We start from the raw sequence: 24,315 nt of genomic DNA, 5'->3' as shown, positions 1-24,315 counted from the left end.
AGCGGCAAGCACCCCAGCATCCCCAGGGTGGCTGCCAACATAGGTTCTTAGATCTGCTTCTCTAAAGGAAAGCAACTCAAAATGGGTTAACAATCTTGCTTTAATCAATTAAATATATCATTTACCTTGTTCAGGGGGAAAAGGTCAGCACCCCGAACTTCAGAATATACAGACAGAAACAATTCAAGCAGACAGACCTCCAACTGTCCAACCATTACATCCATACCAAATCACAGTTACCAGAGAGGGAAGCATTAACATCTGGGTTTTCAAATCCGGGGGGCTCGACAACAGCTGCCCAGAGTCTCATCTGATCAAGTCATACAACACTTCTCAAAGTGAGCCCCAAAACAAAGTCTCACATCAAGGTTTATATAACCTTCTCTAGGCTCAGAGAATGTAACAACCCTCTTGATCCACTGCCCAATCACAAAGTATCTCCTGAGAAACAAGCCTCCCACCACAGGCTCCAGGTGCACTTAAGCCTAGGGGCAAGGAAGATCTTAAAAATTTACATTTCTATAACACTAGCCCAAACCATACCTGAAAATCCATGTCTACAATCCTATGTAGCCAAGAAGGGGCCCCACAGCCTTTGTTAGAATATCTCCAATGAAGGGAAAACTCAGTATTTCCCAAAGAGGCAGATTCTATCTTTTGAATGCTCTAGTTGTTAGGAACTTTTTCCTCAAATCCAGCCTAAATTTCATTTGCTATGGATAGAAATGTCATACAAAGTCATCACGTTGAAGATAGTCTTTTAAATCTTTGTTAGTGCTCCGATTGTGTGGATATGGGCACTTAGAATACAGTACCAATTTCTCTTTAGTTTTGTACTTGTATATAACAACGTTTTCTTTTTCTTAATCAAATTTGTTTGGAAAAAATATAAATTATCACATAAACAAATATAAAAGAGTATAACAAGATTGTTTTTAACCAGTGGGGTCATACCAATGTTTAAAAGGTATTGCTAAATGTAATGAAAGAAAATGAGGTCCTATATGTAAAGAGTTGAATTTTGAAAGAATACTCTGTCTATGTTGTTTCCATTTTAGTCTAATGGTACCGCTTTTACACATCTATTGGTAGGCCTTCTTCTGATGCTAAAGCTCAGAATGAACAGAAGCTAGCAACAAATGCTACAGACAAAAGAAAAAAGAAAAAGAAAATTACTTTTGAAGTTGTACTTGGCAAAAAAGGGAAAGATAAAAGATAGGACTGTTGCTCAGGGTAGATGGGGCAATGCTAATGGATGACAGAAAGAAAACAGAATGAATCAACTTTGATTTTACAACTGTTTTCTCTACCACTGTCAACTAAAGTCTGAATCTAATGTCTTATGGCATGGAGATGACTCTAGGTTCTCAAAAGTTACACCAGTGAAAGACAAATTCTGGAACGTCTGACCAAGCTGGACATATTTCAAGTATGGGCCTAGTAATGGGTTGGATTTCTGTTGATTATAAGACTGATTTATCTAAGTTTGGAGGGGTTAGCTATAGAGTAACAAAATTTTTGGCTACAACAACTCTTGAAGATTTTATGTTATTATAGAAGGGTTGCTATCTGCTTCAGTAGGTGAAATTACAGTTTCCTGAAGTAATGAGGTATTTATCTGCCAAGGAGAAGCATCATTAACTGGAAATAGAAGAAAAATGGTTAACAAAGGATTGTCACCCAAGATGGATAAGAAGATAATGAGAGTATTCAGCTCCTCTTGATGAGTTTAAGTTATCAAACCCAGAGAAAATACATTCCAGGGTCCTGAAAAAAGTGGCCTATGTGATTGCAAAGCTACTGTCAGTGATCTTTGAAAAATCATAGAAAATGGAAGAAGGGTAATAGGACTGGAGAAGGGAAAATGGTTTTCAAATTCAGATTTTCAAAGCAGGGAAGATAGTGGAGTCTAGAAATTATAACCCAGGAAGCTTAATAATTAGTTACTGGCAACATTTCATCAGAACATATGCTTAAAATGGGTTTGTAAACATTTAAAAACAGGTCAGGCTACACTAACTTCATATCCATTTGACAGGATCTCTATATTGATAGAGCAGGTGAATGTTATGTAATTTGTTTCAGCAAAGCATTTGATAAAGTCTCTCATGTAAGCCTTGTGGACAATATGGACAGATCAGGGATAGATGGTAACATTAAGTTGGATGTAGAGCTGGTTGAATGATTGAGTCCAAAGCATATATTAATGACTTATTGTCAACTTGGAAGGTCTTGGTAAAGTGTGTCAGTGACTAGTCCTTGACCATTCTTACCTTTGTTGTTGAGCATTTTTATTAATGACTTGTTTTAAAGACTAGAGTGCATGCTTACCATATTTGCAAAATATGCTAAACTATGAGGCATAGGAAACATATTGGATAACAGAATCAGGGTTATATGAAACTCTCCAAAGCCAGGGATACTTGGTAAACTAATGGAATGAAACCAATCAGTATTAACATAAAGTCTTATGGCTAGAATCAAAAAACTCAACCTCACAAGTATAAAATAGGGAGGCTAAGGAGCAGTCATTTCAAGAAAATATAATACTTTTAAGTTCAAAGTTAATTGTCCAAGTATAGCACAAGTTCATGAGATTTTTATACTACATGGACAGAGTGTCTGTAACACAGGAGGAAATAGTACCTCTCTGTACTCTGTACTCACAACTGGACTAGTATGCTAAATTATGGGTGCCACATTTTAGGAAAAGTACTGATAAGCTATATTTTTCCTAAAGAGAAGTAACCAGGATGGTGAGGAGCCTTGAGATAATGTCATGTAAGGATCAGTTGAAGGAATTTGGTACATTCTTTAAGGAAGAGGAAATAAACAATAACTAACATTTATATAATATCTATTATGTTCTAAGCAGTGTTAAATGCCTTACAAATATTATTTCACTCAAATCAACAACCCCACATGATATATACTATGGGTATTATTATCTCATTTTAATATACACATGTGCTAGGTATTACCTGATGATAGTAATCAATATTTATATAATGTTTGTAAAGCATTTTACATATGTTATATCATTCCAATCAACAATTCCATTATGTGGATACGATGATATGGATACTATGAATATCATTATCTTCTTTTTCAAATGAAGAAACTGAGGCTAAAAGTTGTTAAATTCCTTGCTTACAGTCACCAGCTAGTATTGTGACACATGAGATCTGAACCTACCTCTTCCTAACTTCGAGTCTCTTACTCTATTCCCTATGCCGTGCTGCCTCAGATAAATGATCTACAAGTATTTGAAGAGAAGTTATGCTTGTGCTACTTGGCCTGAGAGGGAAGAACTAAGAGTAAATGGGTAGAAATTGAAGAGAGATTGATATTGGCTCAATGTAAAGAAAAAAGTTCTACTAATTAGAGTGATTGAAACCTGCAATGGGCTGCTTTGGTAAACCAAGGATCCCTTTTTATTTGAATTCTTCAAGCACACTCTGGATGGCCTCTCATTTGAGGATGTTGTAAGAGAAAACTATTGTCCATATATGGATTGGATTAGACAGCCTCTGAGGTTTCTTTTAACTCCTCTGATTCTGTGGCTTTCCATGCATAAAATGGATCTAAAGACCTGGAAAGAATCTTTTATTTTAATCTGTTAACTCAGAAAAGTTTTAACGGACAAGTAGAATTTTCACCAGCCTTTTGCACATTCACCAGCACTAAGCATGAAATGTATGGATAAGACTGATGTTATAGGCCATAATTTCATTTTTTTCCATTATAATTTTCTCCTTGTGTTTCATTTTTTCATAGACATGACCCTGGATGTGTTTCCTAAAAATTAGTCAATGAAGCACAGCTTATAGGAAGTCCTGCCAAACTGTAAAAGTAAATTTGGGCCTAACAACAAATTTTTATCCTAGGAGCAGGCTAATAGTGCTAAAAGGCTATCCACTAAGTCATGAACTGCTTTACCCCAGGAACACATAAAACCATCTACTAAAGTCTAGAGGGAATGTAGTCTAGACTGTGAAAGGATTGCACACATTGATGAGATGACAGATAATTTTTAAGTATTTTCTGTCCCCTCTTATCTCCTTCCCTTCTTCTTTTAGTGTCCTGAACCTGTGGATGGGGTGTGTCAGCAGGAGGGAGGGAATGGGCAAAGGATCATATTTGTGATTGGATCCATTAAGAGCACAATGTAATTTGGTATCTGCTCTGCAACATACAGACTCAGGAAGTTTCCTAGACCACTCAGCTAGTATATGTCAAAAACAGGAATTGAATCCATATTTTCCTTACTCTGAGGTCAGTTTTCTATCCATTGTATCATTTTTACCTCCAATACAACTGAACCTATATAAACCATACAAGATTAGAACTGGGATTTATCTTCTAGCTCAATTGCTCTAGTTTACAGATGAGGAAACTGAGGCTCAGTGAAGTTAAGTGACTCACTCAAATCAAAACACTTATAAATGGCAGAACTAGAACTAAACTTCACATTTCCCATCCTTGACTCAAGGGTCTTTCTTCTAGATAGATCAGTCTGACTCTTCTGGGCGAAATGGAATACTTGGTCTAAGTGTCTTCATAAGCTTCAGGGGAGAATTATGAGAGATAATGAGTTAATAGCTATGATGATCTGTGAAATAAAAATGCTACATAAATACCGAGTGTTACTGAGATTTACATTTTTGTGAACCAAACATACTATCTCCCTGCCCAAAAGATTCATAAGAATATTTAACACCCATCTATGTACCAGATGGATTGCAATGACAGATGATGGGTCCTTCTTAACCCTTACGTTCTGTTTTCAGAAACCACATTTCAAAATAATTCTAGTTCTTTGTTAAGAATTATTGTGTAAAAGCTTAGTATACACCCTGAAATTTTATCAGCTAGGACTTTGGAGAGAAAATGAGTCATTTGCTCATGAATACACCTGATATACCTAGAGACATGGAAGCAGGTTGATGATGACACTATCAGAAGGCTATGTATGTTTATCAAGTCTTCAATATATTTTGATATAGTTGTAATCTAATTGTTATGGTATATAGGACTGTTATGATGTATAGGATATAGTTCAATATGCGTAAGTATTTACAAAAGACCCACGATATATAGAGATCAGCATATGTTCATAGCACACAGAAATAGAGAACAATGTAGAATGAGAATCAAAATTAAATAATTACTATTTCCTGTGGAAGAGACTTTGGTTCAGAGAGGTCAAAGAAAAAGAAGAAAAAGGAGGAAAAAAACTTGTTTTGAAAGCATTATAACCTCACTTTAAAAAAAGGTGGGATCCCCTAGGAAGACATAGTGAACCTCTTTTCTAGTGAAAGTACTAGCAACAGACTCATGGTAGGGGTCCAGGTGGCCCCACCAATTACGAAATCCCCAGAATTGTAAAATGTATATTTATCATCTCGTGTCAAAATATTCATTTTAATATTCAAACATTTATGCCACATAACAAACTGTAACCATATGTTTATTTGTTATATTATACCACTATAACATAAATAAATATTTACAGAAAAGTAATTCAGTCATAGCAATATTAGAAAAGGTTCTTTTTCCTAGCTTGCTTTTTAAGGAGAAGACATCAGACACATAGAAACTCATTTTAAATGATGTTAAATTTGTTACATGTTGACAAGAGCCAAGGAGTTCAGTATTTTAAGGCTGACACTCCCCCTTTTAACTAATGTTGTTTTATTTATTTTTTCCCCAATATTGTGCATTAAAGATGGAGTGTTATCTCAGCTTTGAATTTTCTGGCTTTATGTCACAGTTTTAGCTTTATTTGAATGTACTATTCAGTATTTAATAAAGATGAGTTACACTGTTGAGCTTTCATTTAAGTAGACATTTTGGTACATAGCCCTCTTTTTTCCAAAGTTCATTGGGGGTTGGGTATTTTTTTGTAATACAGAGAAATTTTAGACTTTTAAAATATTTGTCAGCAGACTCAATTCAAATATCATAGATAAATGGCAAGAATAATAAATTGAAATACAGTATTGAAATATGTGGAATATGTTATTCTTGCTTTATAAAATATCTTATATAACTTATCAATAGCAATCATTAAAATAAGTGAAAATAAATTCAAGGACCCTAGTTAATAAATACCACTTCAGTGTAGAGTTTGACAGCTGAGACAAGCCCTAGACCTATATTCAAGAGATGGGAAATTAGGATAAAGCATTGACTTTTCCCTTTAACATGTCAGGAGATTGCCTCGAAGAACTCTTTATCCAAATGGATAAGCTAGCAAAATTTTATGTGAAAGAACCTTTTTTTCATTAATAGTTGTTGACTCAGTTTCCTAATTTTTGACTTTTTTTTTGTTTCTGGTAAGCATGTTGATAACATAACATTAAACTCAACTGTTTTTAATTTTCTTTTAGTATATATTTTAGCAACAAATTCCTCCATATGTTAAGTCTTGGTGTAGTATTTCATCTGTGTGGTGCTAGAACTGGATTTTTTTAGGTTATCAAAATGAATATAGTACATGAAAGCTCATCAGTTTTATCCATAGCAACTTTTTCTCTCAAGAACATGTAATTGGGAGTGGTGGGACACCATTGCTGTCATGAAATTTATTATGTTCAATTCAAATCAGGGATTTGTATTAAACATCTATTGCAGGATCACAGGTTCTGAAATCATTGAGCAATGCCCTGATTTCTTGGGGTGGGGGTGTTGGGGGAGGGTTGGTTGGTTGGTTTTTTCCCTACAGGTAGAAAAGAGGATGGTTGCTTTCATTTTATTCAGTTATCGTTGTCTCTAATTGAATAGCAAAGTATCAGTTGCCTCAATATCAAATGACTTAAACTTTTTTACTTCCATCATTAATTGATTGAATCTCATTTTGAAAGAGTTTTCCTCTTTTAATGAGAACCTTCTATTGTTGACTCATTGTATCTATATAAAATTTATTTACCCAAATATAATATTTGATGTGTCAGCCTTGAATTACTGGACAACTTGAATCTTTCTTGTACAAATGAATCTGTCTTACATCCTGTGTCAAGGTTTGAACTTTCCAAATTATGTATTTCAGACGTTGAGAAAGAAGGGACTTAATGGTTGTGACAGTCCAGATCCTGATGCAGACGATTCAGTAGGTCACAGCCCTGAGTCTGAGGACAAGTACAGGAAAATTAATGAAGATATTGATCTAATGATCAGCAGGCAAAGATTGTGTGTAAGTACCGAGAACGCCCTTCCTTTTTTTTTTACTTCTGATATTTCTCTGAACCTGGCAGGCATTGAACAAGAAAGAAAACAAAGGCTGTGAAAGCCCCGATCCTGACTCCTCTTATGCACTCACCCCACGCACTGAAGAAAAATACAAAAAAATTAATGAAGAGTTTGATAATATGATCAAGAGTCATAAAATTCCTGTAAGTACCAAAGGGAGATGAGATGACTGGTCTGCTGACAACTGCTGCAGTAACAAACCTTAACCCCTTCAGTTCTGGCTTACTCTAGTCAGTATCTGAGAGAAAAACACAAAATAGCCCAAGTAAAAATAAAACTAAACTCATATAGCATTTTTGTGCTTGCAAAGTCCTTCATATCTATATCATCTCATTGCCGACGATAGCTCATTTTCAGAGTATCTCCTGAATATGAGCATTCTTTGATTTGAAGTTATTTTGTCCTAAATAGTAGGGGTTTAGGAAGAAAATTTTAGGACTGAAGACTCACAGGGAAGAAATAGGGATGTAACCTATGGCTACTACATTGTCATGGGGTACTCCTGGATGCAAAAAGGCCTTCTACGAAAACAGATTAGTACCTGTCCTGTAACGTTTAATCTTAGAAAGCTGCCGAGAACACTGAAAGGTTAAGTAACTTGCCCAGGATCACACAGCCAACATATATCAGAATAGGGACTTGAGCCCAGGTCTTTCCTGACTCTGAAGCTGACTCTTGATACCCTATACAATGTTGCTTCTTCTACAAGGAAGTTAAAAGTTCAATACAACATCCCCCTGACTCTTCTACCATAAAATGTACACCATAAAATACATGACTCTTTTACAATGAAATGTACACCATTAATATAATACATTGAAGGAAAATACTGGAAATCTTCCTGGGAACAAGTTGAAAATATTTTCAGTGTTCACATGTAACCAAAACACATGCAGAACTAAAATTCTCTCAACTCACCTAACAAAGACACCACACAAACATTCTTCTAATGAGACCAGATCCTCGGTCTCAATGCTAAGTTCAGTAACAGCACTGAAGGGTTAAAGCTATTTGCTCGCTGCAGAGAAACAGACTGCATGAAAACCTCATAGTGAAATTTGCACCTGTCTGTGTGCTGGGGTGACGTTACAGCTTGATCAGGAAATTTGCTTCGCCGACATCACCATTTTCCATGCTTTAACATTTGGCTAAATTTTGTCTTAACTAAGTCAAAATCTCTAACAGTCAGTCATATGCCTTGCCAGATACTTGAGAAATAACACTGCATGTGCTATTTTGTTTACATACAAAGTAGAAGAAAATACATGCCCTGATTAAATATTGTCGCTATTCAAATAATGTTAAGTTTGTGATATAAACTGATGAAATTCAAAGCTGACATGCTTTTTGGAATGTCTCTTGTTAATGTCACAACCTTAATCTTATTTAAACTTTACAGGTGGTAATTAATTTCTCTTAAAAAGTACCTTTTCATTTAACAGTAGCAGCCTTAACCTGAAGGAGATAGACTGGTCTCCATAGTGAGAACATTCTAGACAATTAGTATCTATTATTGCCTATTCTAGAAGAAAAACTGCACACCAAATAAGTTCTTAACTTAATTAGTAGATGTATTTAATCATATTTATCATATCAATGCTTCTTGAACTCATAATTTTTTGGTTAAGTAGATTTTATGTCAACAGCAGTTTTTATCTAGTTGGATTTATACTGTATATTAAGAGAATATAAAGTATCCTAAGTTTTAAGATGTTCTAAAAAAAAAACTACTTGTAGCAGCTTTGTGGTAGGAACTTTACCAAGTGTAGTTCTCTGTATCTAAGGAAGGCATGGAAAATGCCAGTCTTCAGAAATGTTGAATTTGACTCGCTATCCATAAAATCGATCCTGCTTTAGGGAAAGAACACTAGAGGTCCAGAGTTTGTCATTCTTTGGTTTGTCATTCTTCTACCCACTACAGTATCAGTTATATGCTGAATATATAGAGGTTTTGAATTGTCCAATACCAGTTTCAGGGAGATTGTCATAGGTTTCCTTGTCATAGGAGCAATTATTTCACTCTAGCAAAGAATAATGTGTTAATCCCTGTTTGGGTGTACCTTTTCCTTCATCTTCTATTTCCTGTATACATTTTCTGTTTAGAAAACTCCTGGCATATCCTGTTTGGTGACTGCCTAAAGTAAACCTTGATCAGCAGTATTACTTAGGATCACTTTGTTGCTTTCTATATGGGTGGGAATGCCCTCCATCTCTAAAGATGTAAACAGTGGTTAAAATATCTCTCTATTCCTATACTACACATGTCCTTTCACACACAGAATAAAAAAACATGTTGCATAATTTTTCAAAAGGTTCAATAATTGATAGCACAAGAATGAAAATCAAATTTGATTAATTCAAAAAATATTCATTAAATATATTGTATGTTCAGAGTACTGTGTGTGCTATGCACTAGGTAATTTTATTTACTATATTCATATATGTTGTTTCCCCTGATAAAAACTAAGTTTCTTATTTTTATCTTTGTATCACCAATGTCTAACAAGGTGCCTAGAAAACAGTTGGTAATCAAAGAATTTATCATTTAGTTTTGTAAAACCTGTCTTACTCAGTCCTCTCCTCTCAATACAGTTACACCATAAATCCTAGTTAGCATTCATCTTTACTATTAGTTCTAATTGCCTCTGAATAAGGCTTCTTACTTCCATTCTTTCCAACCTCCCTTTCATCCTTCACACTGCTGTCAAATTTTCCTTCCATCAATACAGATGTGATCATGCCATTACATTATTCAAACTTCTTTAGTGGCTTTGTGATGCTTTCCAAAAGAGATTCAAACTCCTTTAGCCTGGTATTTGTGACCATCCATAGTGTTCAATCATATCTAACTCTTTGTGACCCCATTTGGGGTTTCCTTGGCAAAGATACTGGAGTGATTTGCCACTTCCTTCTCCAGTTCATTTTACAGATGAGGAAACTGAGGCAAATAGGGTTAAATGACTTACCCAGGGTCACACAGCTAGTAAGTGTCTGAGGCCAAATTTGAACTCGGGAAGATGAATTTTCCTGACTCTAGGTCTGACACTGTGCCACTTAGCTGCCCACCCTACTGGTCCAACCTTATTTCACACTGCTACTGCTGCTACTGTTACTACTGCTACTACCATTACTGCTGCTGCTGCTACTACTGCTACTACTACTACTACTGCTGCTGCTGCTTCTACCACTCCATACACTCACACACATACAAATACGCTACACACAAAACAAATTGGACTACTTGCCATAAAAAATATATTCCACTCTGTCCTGTTTGTGTGTCTTTACTCTCACTTCCCTCTATTCCAGGAACTACCCTCCTCTTCCCTCTAGTCTTTACTTACTGAAATTCTGTTCCTCTTTTAAGGATACTTAAGTTCAAATTCCAGTTCCTCCATGAAGTCCTCCCTTATATTCCCACCAGTACCCATTAATAATGATCCTTCATTCCTTGGAGTCAGTCAATCAACAAGCATTTATTAGGCATCTACTTTGTGCTACACACTACACTCAGTTCTGAAGGCACAAGAAAGACAAAAGACAGTCCCTGTTCTCAGTGAGCTCCCAGTCTAATGGGGGGAAACAAAATGCAAACAACTCTGTATAAACAAGATACATACAAGATACTCTAGAGGGTAATCAACAGAGGGAAGGTGTTAGCACTAAAGGGGAGCAGGAAAGTCTTTTCAGACAATGTGGGATTTTAGTTGGTACTTAAAGGAACCCAAGATATATATTCATTTTTTTTCTTTCCTTCTGCATGTATCATGTATCATGTTATGTGAAAGTTCTTTATGTAGACACTTTTCCTCCTGGAAGATTGTGAACTTCATCAAGAAAGTCACAATTTTAAAAAAATGAAATAAGACCATATCTTAGCTGATCTTGGTTTGTCCTCCAGCATCTGATTCAGTCCTCTGCATATTAAGCATTTAATAAATATAAGTGGAAGTTATTAGATAAGACTGGCACACAAATAACTACAACCTATCAGAATATGATAAGTATATTGAAGAGATACAAAACAAAACACTAGGAAAGAATTTAAGAATGAAGAAAGGACTTTCACCTGGGGTTTTAATGGAACTCTTCATGGAGATGATAGCACCTAAATTGAGCCTTAAATGATAAGAGAATTTCAATAATCAGAGAGAAAGTGGGGGCGGGGGGGGACTTTGAGGCATGCAGTATAGTTTAAGCATTAAAATAGAAAAAGGCAGCAAGAAACAAAAAAAAAGTTATCAGTTCGACTAGTTCCCTACATTTAGGGGGGCTAGAAGAGCAAAAACTGAGGAACATAGATAAGGTTCAGAGAGGTAGAAAGAGAACCATGGGGATATGCTATTATCAGAGATAGTAGCTAGGTGACACAATGGATAGGGTACTGGCCCTGGAGTCAGGAGGACCTGAGTTTAAATGTGGCCTCAGACAGTTACTACCTGTGTGACCCTGGGCAAGTCACTTAGCCTCTGCTTGCCTAGGAGACAGGTAGGGGATTCAGTGGATAGAGTTCTAGGCCTGGGGTCAGGAATATCTGAGTTTAAAACCAGCCTCAGACATTTACTAACTGTGTGATCCTGGGCAAGTCACTTAATCCCTGTTCGCCTTAATTCACTGCAGCAGGAAATGGCAAAGCACTCCAGTGTCCTTTCCAAGAAAATCCCAAATGGGGTCACGATGAGTCAGCCACTACTGAAACAAATAACAACATTCTATCATCACAGAAGCTACGGAAGGAGAGGATTTCAAGAAGGAGGTCATCTAACATATCAGATACTGAGTAGATGTCAAGGAGGATGAGGCCTGAAAAAAAAAAGATCATAGAATTGAATGATTAGGAGATCACTAAGAATCTTAGAGAAAGCAATTACAGTAGAATAGTGAAGGTGGAAACCCGCCTCAGTAAATTATCAGTCCAGCACTTTGCCCTGTACCTTGCGCGTCATAGAAACTTAATAAATATTTGTTGGATGAAAGCTGAGTTGAATGTGAACATCACAGCACACTGATAAAACTATGGAAAGAAACAACACAGTTGCTTCATTACTTTAGTAAATCTTTTAGCTTCCATAGTACAAAGGACCATGTTTTTGTCTAATGCTTCTAGTTGCTGTAAAATTTTTCTTTACATACAATGTTTTGGGAAGTTCCCTCAGTTGCTAAAATGTTCAAAGCAGTGGCAAGTACAATCTTCTTTGTGTAAATGAACCCAACTTTTTAAAAAAAACTCAAAAGGGCTATTTTTTTTAACTTGAAAGACCCAACCTGAGCAACTCTTCTTTAAAGGAAAAATTTTTTTTTATTTTAGCTTCTTACTTATATGATAAAATTTACGTGGATACCTAGGACCTAGCATCCTGCCAACATTTTTCAATTGCATAAAAATGAACTGTTTACAGAGGATTTCTCATTTCTTGAAAATTCACAAATTATATTGGGATTTATTGAGCTGATTTGGGGATTGCGACTTTTTCTGGGAAAAAAAGGATCTGCTAGGTTTTGTACGGAAATCATTACAGCAAAAAGAAAAAACCACAGTTAAGGAAAACAAGTCAAAATAGAGTTAAGGACCTACTACTCACATGCACAAGTAAGTAGTAACTACTCTACGAGTAGGATATTTTACATGTTGTTGTTGAGTCATTCCAGGCTCTTTGTGACCCCATTTAGGGTTTTCTTGCCAAAGATCCTGAAGTGGTTTGACAATTCCTTCTCCAGCTTATTTTACAGATGAAGAACTTAGACAAATAGTGTTAAGTGACTTGCCCAGGACCACAGAGCTAATAAGTGTCTGAGACCAGATTTGAACTCATAAACATTAGTGTTCCTGATTCCAGGCCTGGCATTGTATCCACTGTGCCACCTAACTGCCTTGAGTAGCATACTATATGTGAGTAAACCACATACTCATAAATACTTTATTGGCAACATCATATACCCAAAAACTATGAATCCCAGATTGCTTCCTTTTGAACTTTTAAGGACAAGGGATATAGGAAGAAGCAGTTCCAAAATGCTTTTTAATCATATATAATCCATGCCCAAATAACATAAAGTAAAGGAAAAATTATGCAAAAAATGAGATTTAATCAGGTATTAGAAGGTGATTTTGGATTTTTTTTAAATGACACTCAATCATCCAAATTATTTTTAGATTCAGAAGGTAAATTATACATTAAAAACATCATGCCTTCTTTTATTAAAAAATTTAAGTCTAAGAGAATTTCCTGCTTATTTAAAATACATTTTGTGGCAAAATTGGAAAAACAGTGGTTTTTGTAAATGTGTACCAATAACTTTTTAATCTTTGCTACTTTTGAATACTCTGTACAGTGAGGAGAATAAAAACACATAAATACTGTAGACTAGATTTCCCTCTTTTATATAATCTGTTCCCTATATTGAGTGCTCTACATGCTTGGGACTTCGCTACACTCTCCTTTTAAGTTTACATAATTTTTTCAGTCTTATTATTTGACTACTTTGTGTATTTTTATATCCTTTTAAAAATATGTTCTAATATCCTTGATTTGAAAGAAAGAACAAAGGGAAAAGGACTGAATTGCTAAGCAAATAATCATGAACTAGTATTCACTCTTCATTAAAAAAAAATTGCAATCATAAAGTTGTAGAGTTAGAGAGCATCTTTGAGATGATCGCCATCAAATTCTCACACACAACCCATTTTGCTGAGAAAATGAGCTGAAGAGATAAAGTGAAGGGGTGGCTAGGTGGCACAATGAATAGAGCACTGGCCCTGGAGTCAGGAGGACCTGAGTTCAAATTCAGCCTCAGACACTTAACACTTACTAGCATGTGACCTTTGGCAAGTCACTTAACCCCAATTGCCCTTCCCCCCCTCCAAAAAGCAAAAAACAAAAAAACAAGAGATAAAGTGAATTGCCTAAAATTACACAGCTAGTTTACTAGTTTAATCTAGACCTACCTAGTCCTAATTCTTTACTTCATTTTTGTTCCATGACACCACACTTTTCAGTTGAATCATTTTAGCTTGTAATTTTACCTCTTACTTTAATATGTTTAATTCATGATACAGATATGAAAATGAAAGAACTGATAGAGGTGTGAAAGAGGTCAACTCAAACATTCATTACATATCTTCTCAATTAATGAATTCAAAATTCCCAAAATATACTCTCATAACCAAGTGATACCTATTTCTGATCTGTGGAATGCTATCCTGATACTCAAATCAAAGTTGTTTCATAGTGATTATCTTCAAAACTATCCTAAATGCCTAATTCTGAATAATTACTGGGAGAAGGCAAGGAGGGATTGACCAAACAACTTAGGGCATCTTGCACTTTATTAGACACTTGTGAAATGGGCATCTTCTTTGAATGTATAGTCATAACCAACTACCCTTTACCCTGAGAAGACCCAATCACTTTTCAGAAAATTAGTATTTTTATGGTCCTTGGGCTATCATGAGATAGTAATTGCATATTTATTGGTAGTTATAATGAGCCATTATTAGCATGCTGCTAAAAGTATTTTTAATGAAAATAACCACAGGAAATCAGCTCTTAGTAAATATGGGGGTGAGAGAAAAGAAGGAGGAGGAGGAGGGGAAGAAGAAAGGACAGGTGCATGGGTATCCATCTTTGGACTTTGTTCTTTCCAGGGTCAAAATAACTCAGATAGACACAATAGAAGACAGATGAATAAGATTTCACTTAATCCTGAAAAAGTTTATGTACATCCCAAAGGGATTCTTTCTCTGTCAGACAGTTCCATGGGCATGGGGGAGAATGACTATGCGTGCCAGTGAATACATCCAGCATGTTTTTACTGACAATGATAAATGACCTTCGTAAATATTTTTACTCAGAAAGATTGCAGTTTTATCCCTATCCTATACATAAGAAGGACAGTTCCATCCTGATACTTTTCTTTTAAAGTCAAGTATATCTATTACAAATTAGAGCAGAATCCCATTATATCTACATCATAAGTTTTCTAAGTTAAAGTGGGAAAGATACATCATTATGAATTTGAACATTATTTAACCCTCAGTATAACTTATTCTCTGGTATACAGAGATGTACCATAGAGTGGGGTTACTTTACTATACATACACCTTCCATTAAGATGTGGGGCTCTAAAATGGCAAAGTTCTTTAAATTTTAATTTTTCATAGAATAATATCAGAAAGGTATCATGGTGATCATGAGTCCAACCTGCTCATTTTACAAATGAGAAAACTAAGGTTGACAGGTTTACTTGCTCAAGGTCATTCCTCTAGTAAGTATGTGAAGTGGAACTCAATTTCAGACTTTCCTGACCAGCACTGTATCCACTGTGTCCACTATACCATATTGACTCTCCAAAGATAAAAGTTATACTTTGTTAATAAATATGGAACCTTAAAATTTATATTTGAGAAACAAATTGAGAGGCTATGTGCCATAATATAGTGTTGGTCTTGTAACCAGGAAAACCAACATTCAAATTCCAACTCTGACACTTATTAGCTATGTAACCATGGGCAGGCAACTTAACTTCCCTGGGTGTCAAGAGACTGGCTAAACCTACTAAGTTGTGGATAAATTGTGGGCTATGGTGGTGGAGGGAATTCTCAAACCTGCAAAATCGCAAAGTTTTAATATGGTGATATAATCATTTTAAATTTAATTTAATTAAAAAAATAAATAACACGTTCAACTTTAATGTCTATATGTAGCAGCAGAGAACAAGGACTACTGGGAGTCATGTTTAAATTTATTTGCCCCTTTGAGGGTAGACCTTGAGAAGTTACCACCAAAACAAATATTCTACCTATTCCATCCTGGTCTCAATTGATGGTTCTTCTTAGGGAGGAATTAGAATAAATACCATGTGGTATCTTGATTGGTGAAAAAGAAATTTTATTCATCTATGCCGATTTCTTCTATGATAAAGTGTTTTACTTGGAAAAATCATGTTGCTTTCTCAATGGGGTACTAAGCTTTGGGTATGTGTTTTTCTTGTGGTGTGTTATCAACTAATAAAGTTTCTTATTTCAATGTAAAACCCATCATGGTGTCTTTCTAAAGTAATGTTTCATCTTTCCAACTCACCACAAGATAAGGTCTACTAAGAGTAACTTTAATAATCTTGCTGCTGTAAACTTTCATCCTCTTCTGAATGATGAGGAATCAAAGAATTAAGAAAGAAAGTAGTTATAATACCATTGTCAGGCCCTAGGAGACAGGAGGAATAAAGCATTATAAAGACTGTGGGACACTGAAGGGCATTATAAGATCAAATGATAAGAAATGGACAACAATACTATTATAGAACAGTCATGAGATTTCAGAATTATCCTAGGCTAGGCAAAATTAAATGTAGGATTTAAAGAGAGAAAGAATAATACTTCAATTTTTTTTCCATTTATATCCCTATGCACATGTGTATTTTCTATTATATAAGGCTCAATTGAGATTATTTGAAACAAAATTCCCTATGTAAAAATTATTTATAGAACATTATGTATGTTTCCATTTTAAGACTATATTTTTTGAGAGTATGTGTATATCTCTATATATACATATATGCCATGATATATGAGATATATAAAAATATGTGTATGTATGTATGTGTGTGTATGTATATCCATCCTTTGACAATTTTGTTCTTCAGTCATTTTCATCATGTTTGACTCTTTCTGGCCCCATTTTGAGTTTTCTTAGCAAAGATACTAGAGTGGTTTGCCATTTCTTTCTCCAGATCATTTTACAGATGAGGAAACTAAGGCAAACAGAGTGAAGTGACTTGCCCAGGGTCATACAGCTAGTAAGTTTCTGAGGTCAGATTTGAATTTAGGAAGATGAATCTTTCTGACTCCAGACCTGGTGTTCTATCCCATTGAGTCACCTACCTGCCTTTGGCAATGTACACAATGCAAATTTTCATTTCACATGTAAAAAGATGTTGTAAATTACTCAAGAAGCACAAGTATGTGCTTCTTAAGTATATTATCTAAAGCTGTTAGTATCTGAATAATTCAAAACAGAAAATTACCATCACACAAAATGATATTGTTTATAAAATTTCTCCCAAAAAAGAGAGAGAAATCTGGATTTGGGGCTTTATCCTAATTAGCACCACTACATGGCATCACTTTACTAGATAATTACATAATTATAAGCTCTCTCTAGGTGATATAGAATTATAGATCTTCCCATTCTGTCCATAGTAATATAGTTTGTAATATAATAAGTAAAGTATGCTCTAAAGCCATTATAAGTCACCACCACCCTAAATTTGAAATGATTAGCTAGTACATAGCATTTGTACTTCTGTACATTTTGCATCCTTCTTTCATCTGCTCTCTTTGTAGTTATTTTCAAAAGACAAAATTGCTCAAGATGTAATTACACATATATGTTGTTAACATGCCAGTTGATAACTTTGGGTTATTAAAATTTCTGAATAAATATGTTTTTAAAAGTAATTACATTAAAATTTCCATTGTATGAATCATAGATCACATGTTTCTATGGACATTGAAGTCATCACCATCCAGTACCTTTGATCTTACAATCATTTGTTATTCCTGATTAAGATATCACAAATGAACAATTATGACTTGTGACTTCATTGAATGGAATAAAAAAAGAAGATGAAATCTAATGAAGTGGGTTTTTGTTTTAGAAAAAAGTGAAAATTTATAACATTCACAAAGAAATGTATTAACTGTATTAAAAATCAATTTATGATTTTACCATCTTAAAAGCTTTTCCTAATGGTCTAAGATGTAACTATGTAGTAATTTATCCTCAAACCAAAAAAAAAAAAAAGCTTTTTAAAGATCTTTAACCACAAGCTACAAAATATTTGAATTAAAGCAGAAAAGTTGTACTTTTATGACTATTAAACTTCTGTACTATTCTTGTCTCTTCTCTTTCTTATGTTCATACAGGCTGTTCCACCACCCAACTTTGAGATGCCAGTTTCTATCCCAGTGTCCAATCACAACAGTTTGGTATATAGTAATCCAGTCAGCTCACTGGGCAACCCCAACCTTTTGCCACTGGCCCACCCTTCTTTGCAGAGAAATAGTATGTCTCCTGGAGTGACACATCGGCCTCCAAGTGCAGGTAACACAGGTATGTACTGTCAAATATTGAATGTCAACAAATAATTTTTAAGAGGCTACTTTTAGCAAAAGAGTTATGGTATTTTATTTACTTTGTACCAAGGCAAGGTGCCATCTCATCAATTCCAACATTATCCAAGTTATTAAGAGAAAAAAATCAGAAGCCAAATCTTAAATTCTATGCAGTATAAATCTGTGATATGTTTATATTGGAATCTTTTGAAAGAATGCTTTGTAGAAAGTAGTTTTGAGTCTGCCTGGCCCTATGGATCTGCATTATTACTTTATTCACATTTTTTTAAAAATTTCCTTCAAAATGTCTAACTAGATAGCCCATAAAGCCTAAGGAAACATTAGTTACCCGTTAATTGTTTCTACTCTTTCAATTTAAAAAAAATGTATAAAATGCACACATATAGACCTCTTTCTAGTTTATAGAAATTTAATTTAATTTCACATTTGATGACATTAAAACTAATCTTAAAATGCAAACATTTTAAAAGTGCATTATTTTTAATATGCTTGTCTTAAAATGTAAATGCTTCTAATGTCAAAAATAAAAATAAAACAAGAAGCAGCTAGTGACCTCTGTAATATCACCTCAGAAAGAAAAGCAAACATGTCTTTTCCAAGAGAGAAATATCCTCTTTTTTGAAAGGGGGGAAAAAGTGGAATTATAGTTAAGAGACATATATGGAGTCCTCATTCCACTTCTTCCTGCTTGTGGACCTTGAACAAATCTCTTCTCTTTCTTATGCTCTTTATGTATAGAATGAAAACATTAGACTACCTAATTCCAAAGTTCCCTCCTCGTCCTAAAAATAATGAGACCATGAAAACACTGTCAGTCTTGCTACTTAGCCTAGGAAGTAATCCTAAGAGCAGTAAGGCAGTACTATGTGTAAAGAACTGGCCTCAGAAAACTGGTATTCAGACATGACTTCAAGCACACATCATACCCATGTGATGTTGTATGACCATTGTGAGCCTCAGTATATCCATTTGTAAAATGAGCAAAATAATCTTCACCCTATATATCACACAGAGTTTTGAGGAAAGCAAAGTTGCAAACATAAAAAGGAAGCATTCCTTTTTATTTATAAAGGAACTTATCCTTTCCTCTATAAATGAAAACAATATGATAGGATAGGGATTGCACTTGTGATTTTGTTGGTGTACACTGCGGAAACTCCCTCTGTTGATGCAATTTGGCACCTTCTTGGCACTCTCTAGTCTGAGAGTAGCCTGAAACCCTAAGAGCTTTAGTGACTGCCCAGGATCCTGTAACCAGAATGGGGATTTAGGTCTCCCTGACTTTGAAGCCAGAATGCCCTTTTAGAGCTTCTTAATTCTTTTTAACCAAATTCTACTCTGAAAATAAATTTTGCCTCTATATTTTAAATCAGCCATGAACAGAATAAATATTACATTAGGAATCTTGTCTATGAATCATTAATAAATAATGGACAAGGACTTTAAAAAAAAAAACCTTCTTGCACTTGTTTCATATACTTTATTTGGGAGAGAAAGGGTTAAGTGATTTGAAACAATTGCTTCCAAATAAACAGTTTTTCCCATAGTATCTGACTGAAGGGGAAAAACAATTTAGCAAAACTTTAACAAAGAAAGATTATCTTCTTGCTGCTGCCGCCACAGAGATATCTGTGAAAAGGACAAATGGTAAATAGTAGATCTGTTTGCATGGGCAGTTGATAGATGAAGGTAGTTTCAATTTTAGGAGGTAAGAACATTAATTGTGTAAGAGATCCAACATCAAATATACAGTGATAAGTATTTATTGGTACCTGCCTCACCAAGCTATTTTATTGTGTCTTTGGTTTTTCTGGGGTGATTATCTTAAATATAATTATCTTGGCAAAAAATAAAAATACTCAGACCACCCAGATGTGACTGTTTTGTAAAAAGTGTAAGTTTTCTTGGACAATGTCAGGTAGTAAGAAAAAGAAATGATCTTGGCACAACGTCGGTGTAGAATGTATTTTTAATGTTTGAGCACAGAATGTCATGATGAAACAAATATATCAACTGTAGTATGACTTGGGGGCACTCTGCAATTTCATGGTTGTTTGAGGGGTGAGGTATTAATGATGTTGAAGGTAAAGCTTTTGTGATTTTTTTTAGCCATTTTTGTTCTGACAATTTCCTCTTAATCCATAGGTGGTCTGATGGGCGGGGACCTCACAACCGGTGCAGGCACCAGTGCAGGTAATTGAGACAATTTTGCATAATCCAATCTTTTTTTTTTTTTTTTTGGGGGGGGGAAGGGGTGGATTCTTAAAATGAATGTTATGCAGTGAGATAATACAGGAGGTAAAACAGAGGGGGCTGTGGGGCGGGGCGGGGGGGGGGGAAGCGGGAAGCAGGATTGAGACAATAAAAGGCAAAGCCTGCCCTTTTAACTCTCAGGTGAATCATATTCTGAGGGGGTGACTTATTAAATGATACCTTAGTAATAACCTTTTTTATTGAATAGTACCTTAGTTAATAAAACTTCAAAAAGTATGCAATATATAATCAAGGGACCTGAGCGTTCGGAATGGCTGATTAAATTCTAGGAACTATTGCAGGGAATAATAAGGGTACCATTATAAGGGCATATCACTTACAGTGTCGAATATTTGAGTCACACTAAATGTGACTCTCTGCTCCCAAAGATGAATTAACTTCCCCAGACCTAAAGTAAGAGAAAGCATCATTGCAGGTATTTGAATTATACATAACAATATAATTTATAAAATAAAATCATAGTTGGCATTAAAATGAGCATAGATATTAAATAAGAGAAATGAAGGGGAAAAAAAAACCTTTGGTTTGTTTCTACATATCTAAGTCCTTTATACTGTGGCCTCAGTGGCATATTCCATCAAGGTTCAGTATTAATTCATAATAATGTGATTATTAAGATATTGATGTCATTTTTGATGCAAAGGCAAGAAAATACAATACTTTCAAATGCCAACTGCAGTTCACTGTTGGTATAGGAAGTAACCATGGCAATTTTTCTGCAGCTAAGGCTATGCTGTACATTTTAAATTGCAGAGAGTGCATGAATGACATGAGGTTATGTTTGAAATGTCAGAAAAGGATTCAAGTTTATTAAAATATTCATGGATGATCTAGTTAAAATATTCTGCCAGGGTCAGATGTAATAAACAGCTGATCACAAGAAAAAGGGATGGATTTGGGGCTTTAGCCTTTACACCCCCCGAAAAAAAATGCACACAAAACATTTGCTTAATTCTATCCATTCAAAGATAGTATTTCTCTCCTCTCATTTGAGTTTTTCCCTGTCTTACACTCACTGACTAATGCATCCAAATCATGAAACCCATAAACGGGAATTTCACTGATTTGTTACAACTTACCCATAATGTCTCCTCTTTGAAGTCAACCAAAGGGTTTTTTTTTTCCATTTTAATCCAGCAAATAAATTTGAGTCAGAAGTAAAATGACCTATTTTCTCAAATTATTTAATCACCTAGAATAGTAGTATTTTATGCCCAAAAAACTTTTGTTGAATAAATGTTGTATCAATGACAGAGCAAACCTAGAAAATCTAAATCTACTCTACCAATTCATGCTTTTAGTTCAAGTTGTGCCAAAACCTGAAGCCAGAGAGAAGAGGAAGGAGCCTCAGAGACCTAGGAAAAAAGACTCAGGGAACAAGATTATACATTTGCCTTATTGACACAATGGTCAAGACATTAGGAATTAGTTCCATTGTCAGCTTCAATTCAATATTAGTCCAATAGATAGACTGGTCCTCCGCTAAGTGCACTCAGTTTTATATTAACCTACATCAGGTCATAGTATCATAAAAAAAAGTTCTCAAGATGTGTAGTATTCCTCCTCACTTCATGACAACTACCAATTCTATTCAATTTTAAATGTTTCTAGGTAAGGAGATTCTATCCTTTATTAGTCACCTTATGGCTATTGCCTAAGATTTATGATAATGATCTAGTCAGTATATCTTGATGAATAGAAGCCTGTTTTGTTCAGAAGAGGGTACTTATTTCCCAGTTTTCCCTGGTTTGTGATACAACTACAGCTCCTTTGGAATTTTTTCAATCAGGACACAGAGGAGTTGTGGTTCCTGGGAACACCTGTTGTAGATGCCACTTAGTCTTCAGCTTAGCTCTCACATCCTGCCCATAAACGGAGCCTTCTTCCCTTCTTTCTTGTATAAGACAGGATCATATGTCTAGGCTGAATATATCTCTGCTGATGTCAGAGTGTCACATAGCACCAAGGGGAAAAGAGGCCAGCCAGGATGTCTCTTGGTTTGCAGAAAGGGAAAACTCCACATAATAATGAGATATCTTCTGAATTCTGAACTGTGCCATTGACAAAAATTGGTCAGAAATAAAGAGGTGAATTCTAAGGTCATGGTGTAGGCATCTATACAATTGCTTTGAAATTATTTTTTTTTACTTTGGTGGTTATTTTAAAATTTTATTTGTACATTATAAATCATCTCAGTGTGTTTTTTGAGTCTCAAGAGTAGAGAGTGAGGTTTTAATAAATCAAAAAAGCCTTCATTGCTTAAACCTCCCTCTTAATATATCCCCACTGAAAAGTGTTGTTGCAAAGTAAAATATGAAGACACATCACCCCTAATTAAATGCCACCCCCTTATACCAAAACAAAAGACCTGCCAAGTGAAAAGCAGCACATGAAGCATCAGAAGTACAAGGCACCACAGACGCCATCTAACCCAATCTTTTTTTTCTACAAATTAGAAAATTTAATCTCTGAGAGAGGTGAAATGACTTACCCAAGGTCACACAATGGCAGAGTGGGGATAAGAATTTGGTTTCCCTAGGTCCCAAGCCAGAAATCTCTCCACTATACCACACTACTTCCCTGGTAATATCTGGTTGAAAAAAGACCAAGAGCCACAAAAGGGAAGAAATTTTTATATCCAACCCTGGTATATGCCAAAGGAAAGTCATGTGCATGTCACTTTGGGGCAGTAATAATGTGGAGAATAAAGATAGCACCCTATACTTTAAGCCCACATAGAACTAGACTTATTTTCTTTTGAAGAAGAGATTTTGGGTGCAACTTGATTAGAGAACTCCCTCATTCCTTGTTCTCTTGGTGGGTTCAGTACACTCTAGTTCTAAATTTGACCTTCTGAGAACACCATCTTTTTTCTTATTATCTTTGTAATATGTTTTTTTCTTCCTCTAATCATGGAATTTCCAAAGGCCAGTGAATACCCAAAGCCCTTTTCATTGTTCACCCCAAACTTTCCAGACTGGATGCAATAGAACCACAGACTCTTCGAGTTGGAAGGAACTTTGACTTCCTTCTATCCAATCCTTATACCAAAGGAATCCCCACTTTAACAGTAGATCTTGCTTTTACTTAGATCTCCTTTGATTTGTAGATCAGAATAGACTGTGGTGTTCCAAAGATTTCACCACCAATAGTATTTGATTTAGAGGAGATAAAATCCTGAAGAGAACAACTAGCCAGAAATATTCAATTCACTGGTATCCACTTCTCTACATCTGATATCCATTTTTTTAACTCCTTTCTGAAACTGATTGCCCATTTCCTGTGGGTCACCTTTAGCCATATAGATATGGTATAAAGGTCTTATGTGATTATTAGTCAGACTTCAAGGTTCCAAGAAGAAGTTATCTTGCATACTGATCAGGGGAGGTCCTAGTCCAGAAGTGAGGATCCAACATAACTGACAGAAATGTGGATATAGATTGAACCTTTGCCTTTGGTGGTATAGTGAACTTTTGGATGATGACACTCCCCCTATCAATGAAGACAGACACTTTCCTCACAGTTTGTGTTCTTAGAAAATTGTCTACAATTCTGAGAGCTCAAGCAACTTGCCTGAGATCACACAGCCAGTGTGTATATGAAAGAAAGAGAGAGAGAGAGAGAGAGAGAGAGAGAGAGAGAGAAAGAGAGAGAGA

General features: G+C 35.2%; 1 protein-coding gene across 5 annotated transcripts in view; it reads left to right on the top strand.

Moving 5' to 3' along the window:
* Nucleotides 1-24,315, top strand: part of MEF2C (myocyte enhancer factor 2C) — a 221,434-nt gene that overhangs the window by 161,239 nt on the left and 35,880 nt on the right. For 2 of the 5 annotated variants that reach the window (XM_069085077.1, XM_069085074.1), the window contains exons 5-7: nucleotides 7,257-7,394; nucleotides 18,176-18,362; nucleotides 20,531-20,578. In XM_069085077.1, coding sequence (XP_068941178.1) covers nucleotides 7,257-7,394; nucleotides 18,176-18,362; nucleotides 20,531-20,578 — 373 coding nt within the window. Of the gene's footprint in view, nucleotides 1-7,051; nucleotides 7,196-7,256; nucleotides 7,395-18,175; nucleotides 18,363-20,530; nucleotides 20,579-24,315 lie in introns of all 5 variants that reach the window. The other 3 variants (XM_069085076.1, XM_069085073.1, XM_069085078.1) reach the window with 2 other exon arrangements.

The sequence above is a fragment of the Petaurus breviceps genome, unplaced genomic scaffold, assembly GCF_028583685.1.
Source record: "Petaurus breviceps papuanus isolate PSGF00001 unplaced genomic scaffold, PetGlider_PUasm1.0 175, whole genome shotgun sequence".
NCBI lineage: Eukaryota > Metazoa > Chordata > Mammalia > Diprotodontia > Petauridae > Petaurus > Petaurus breviceps.
This window is presented reverse-complemented; position numbering and strand designations above follow the sequence as displayed.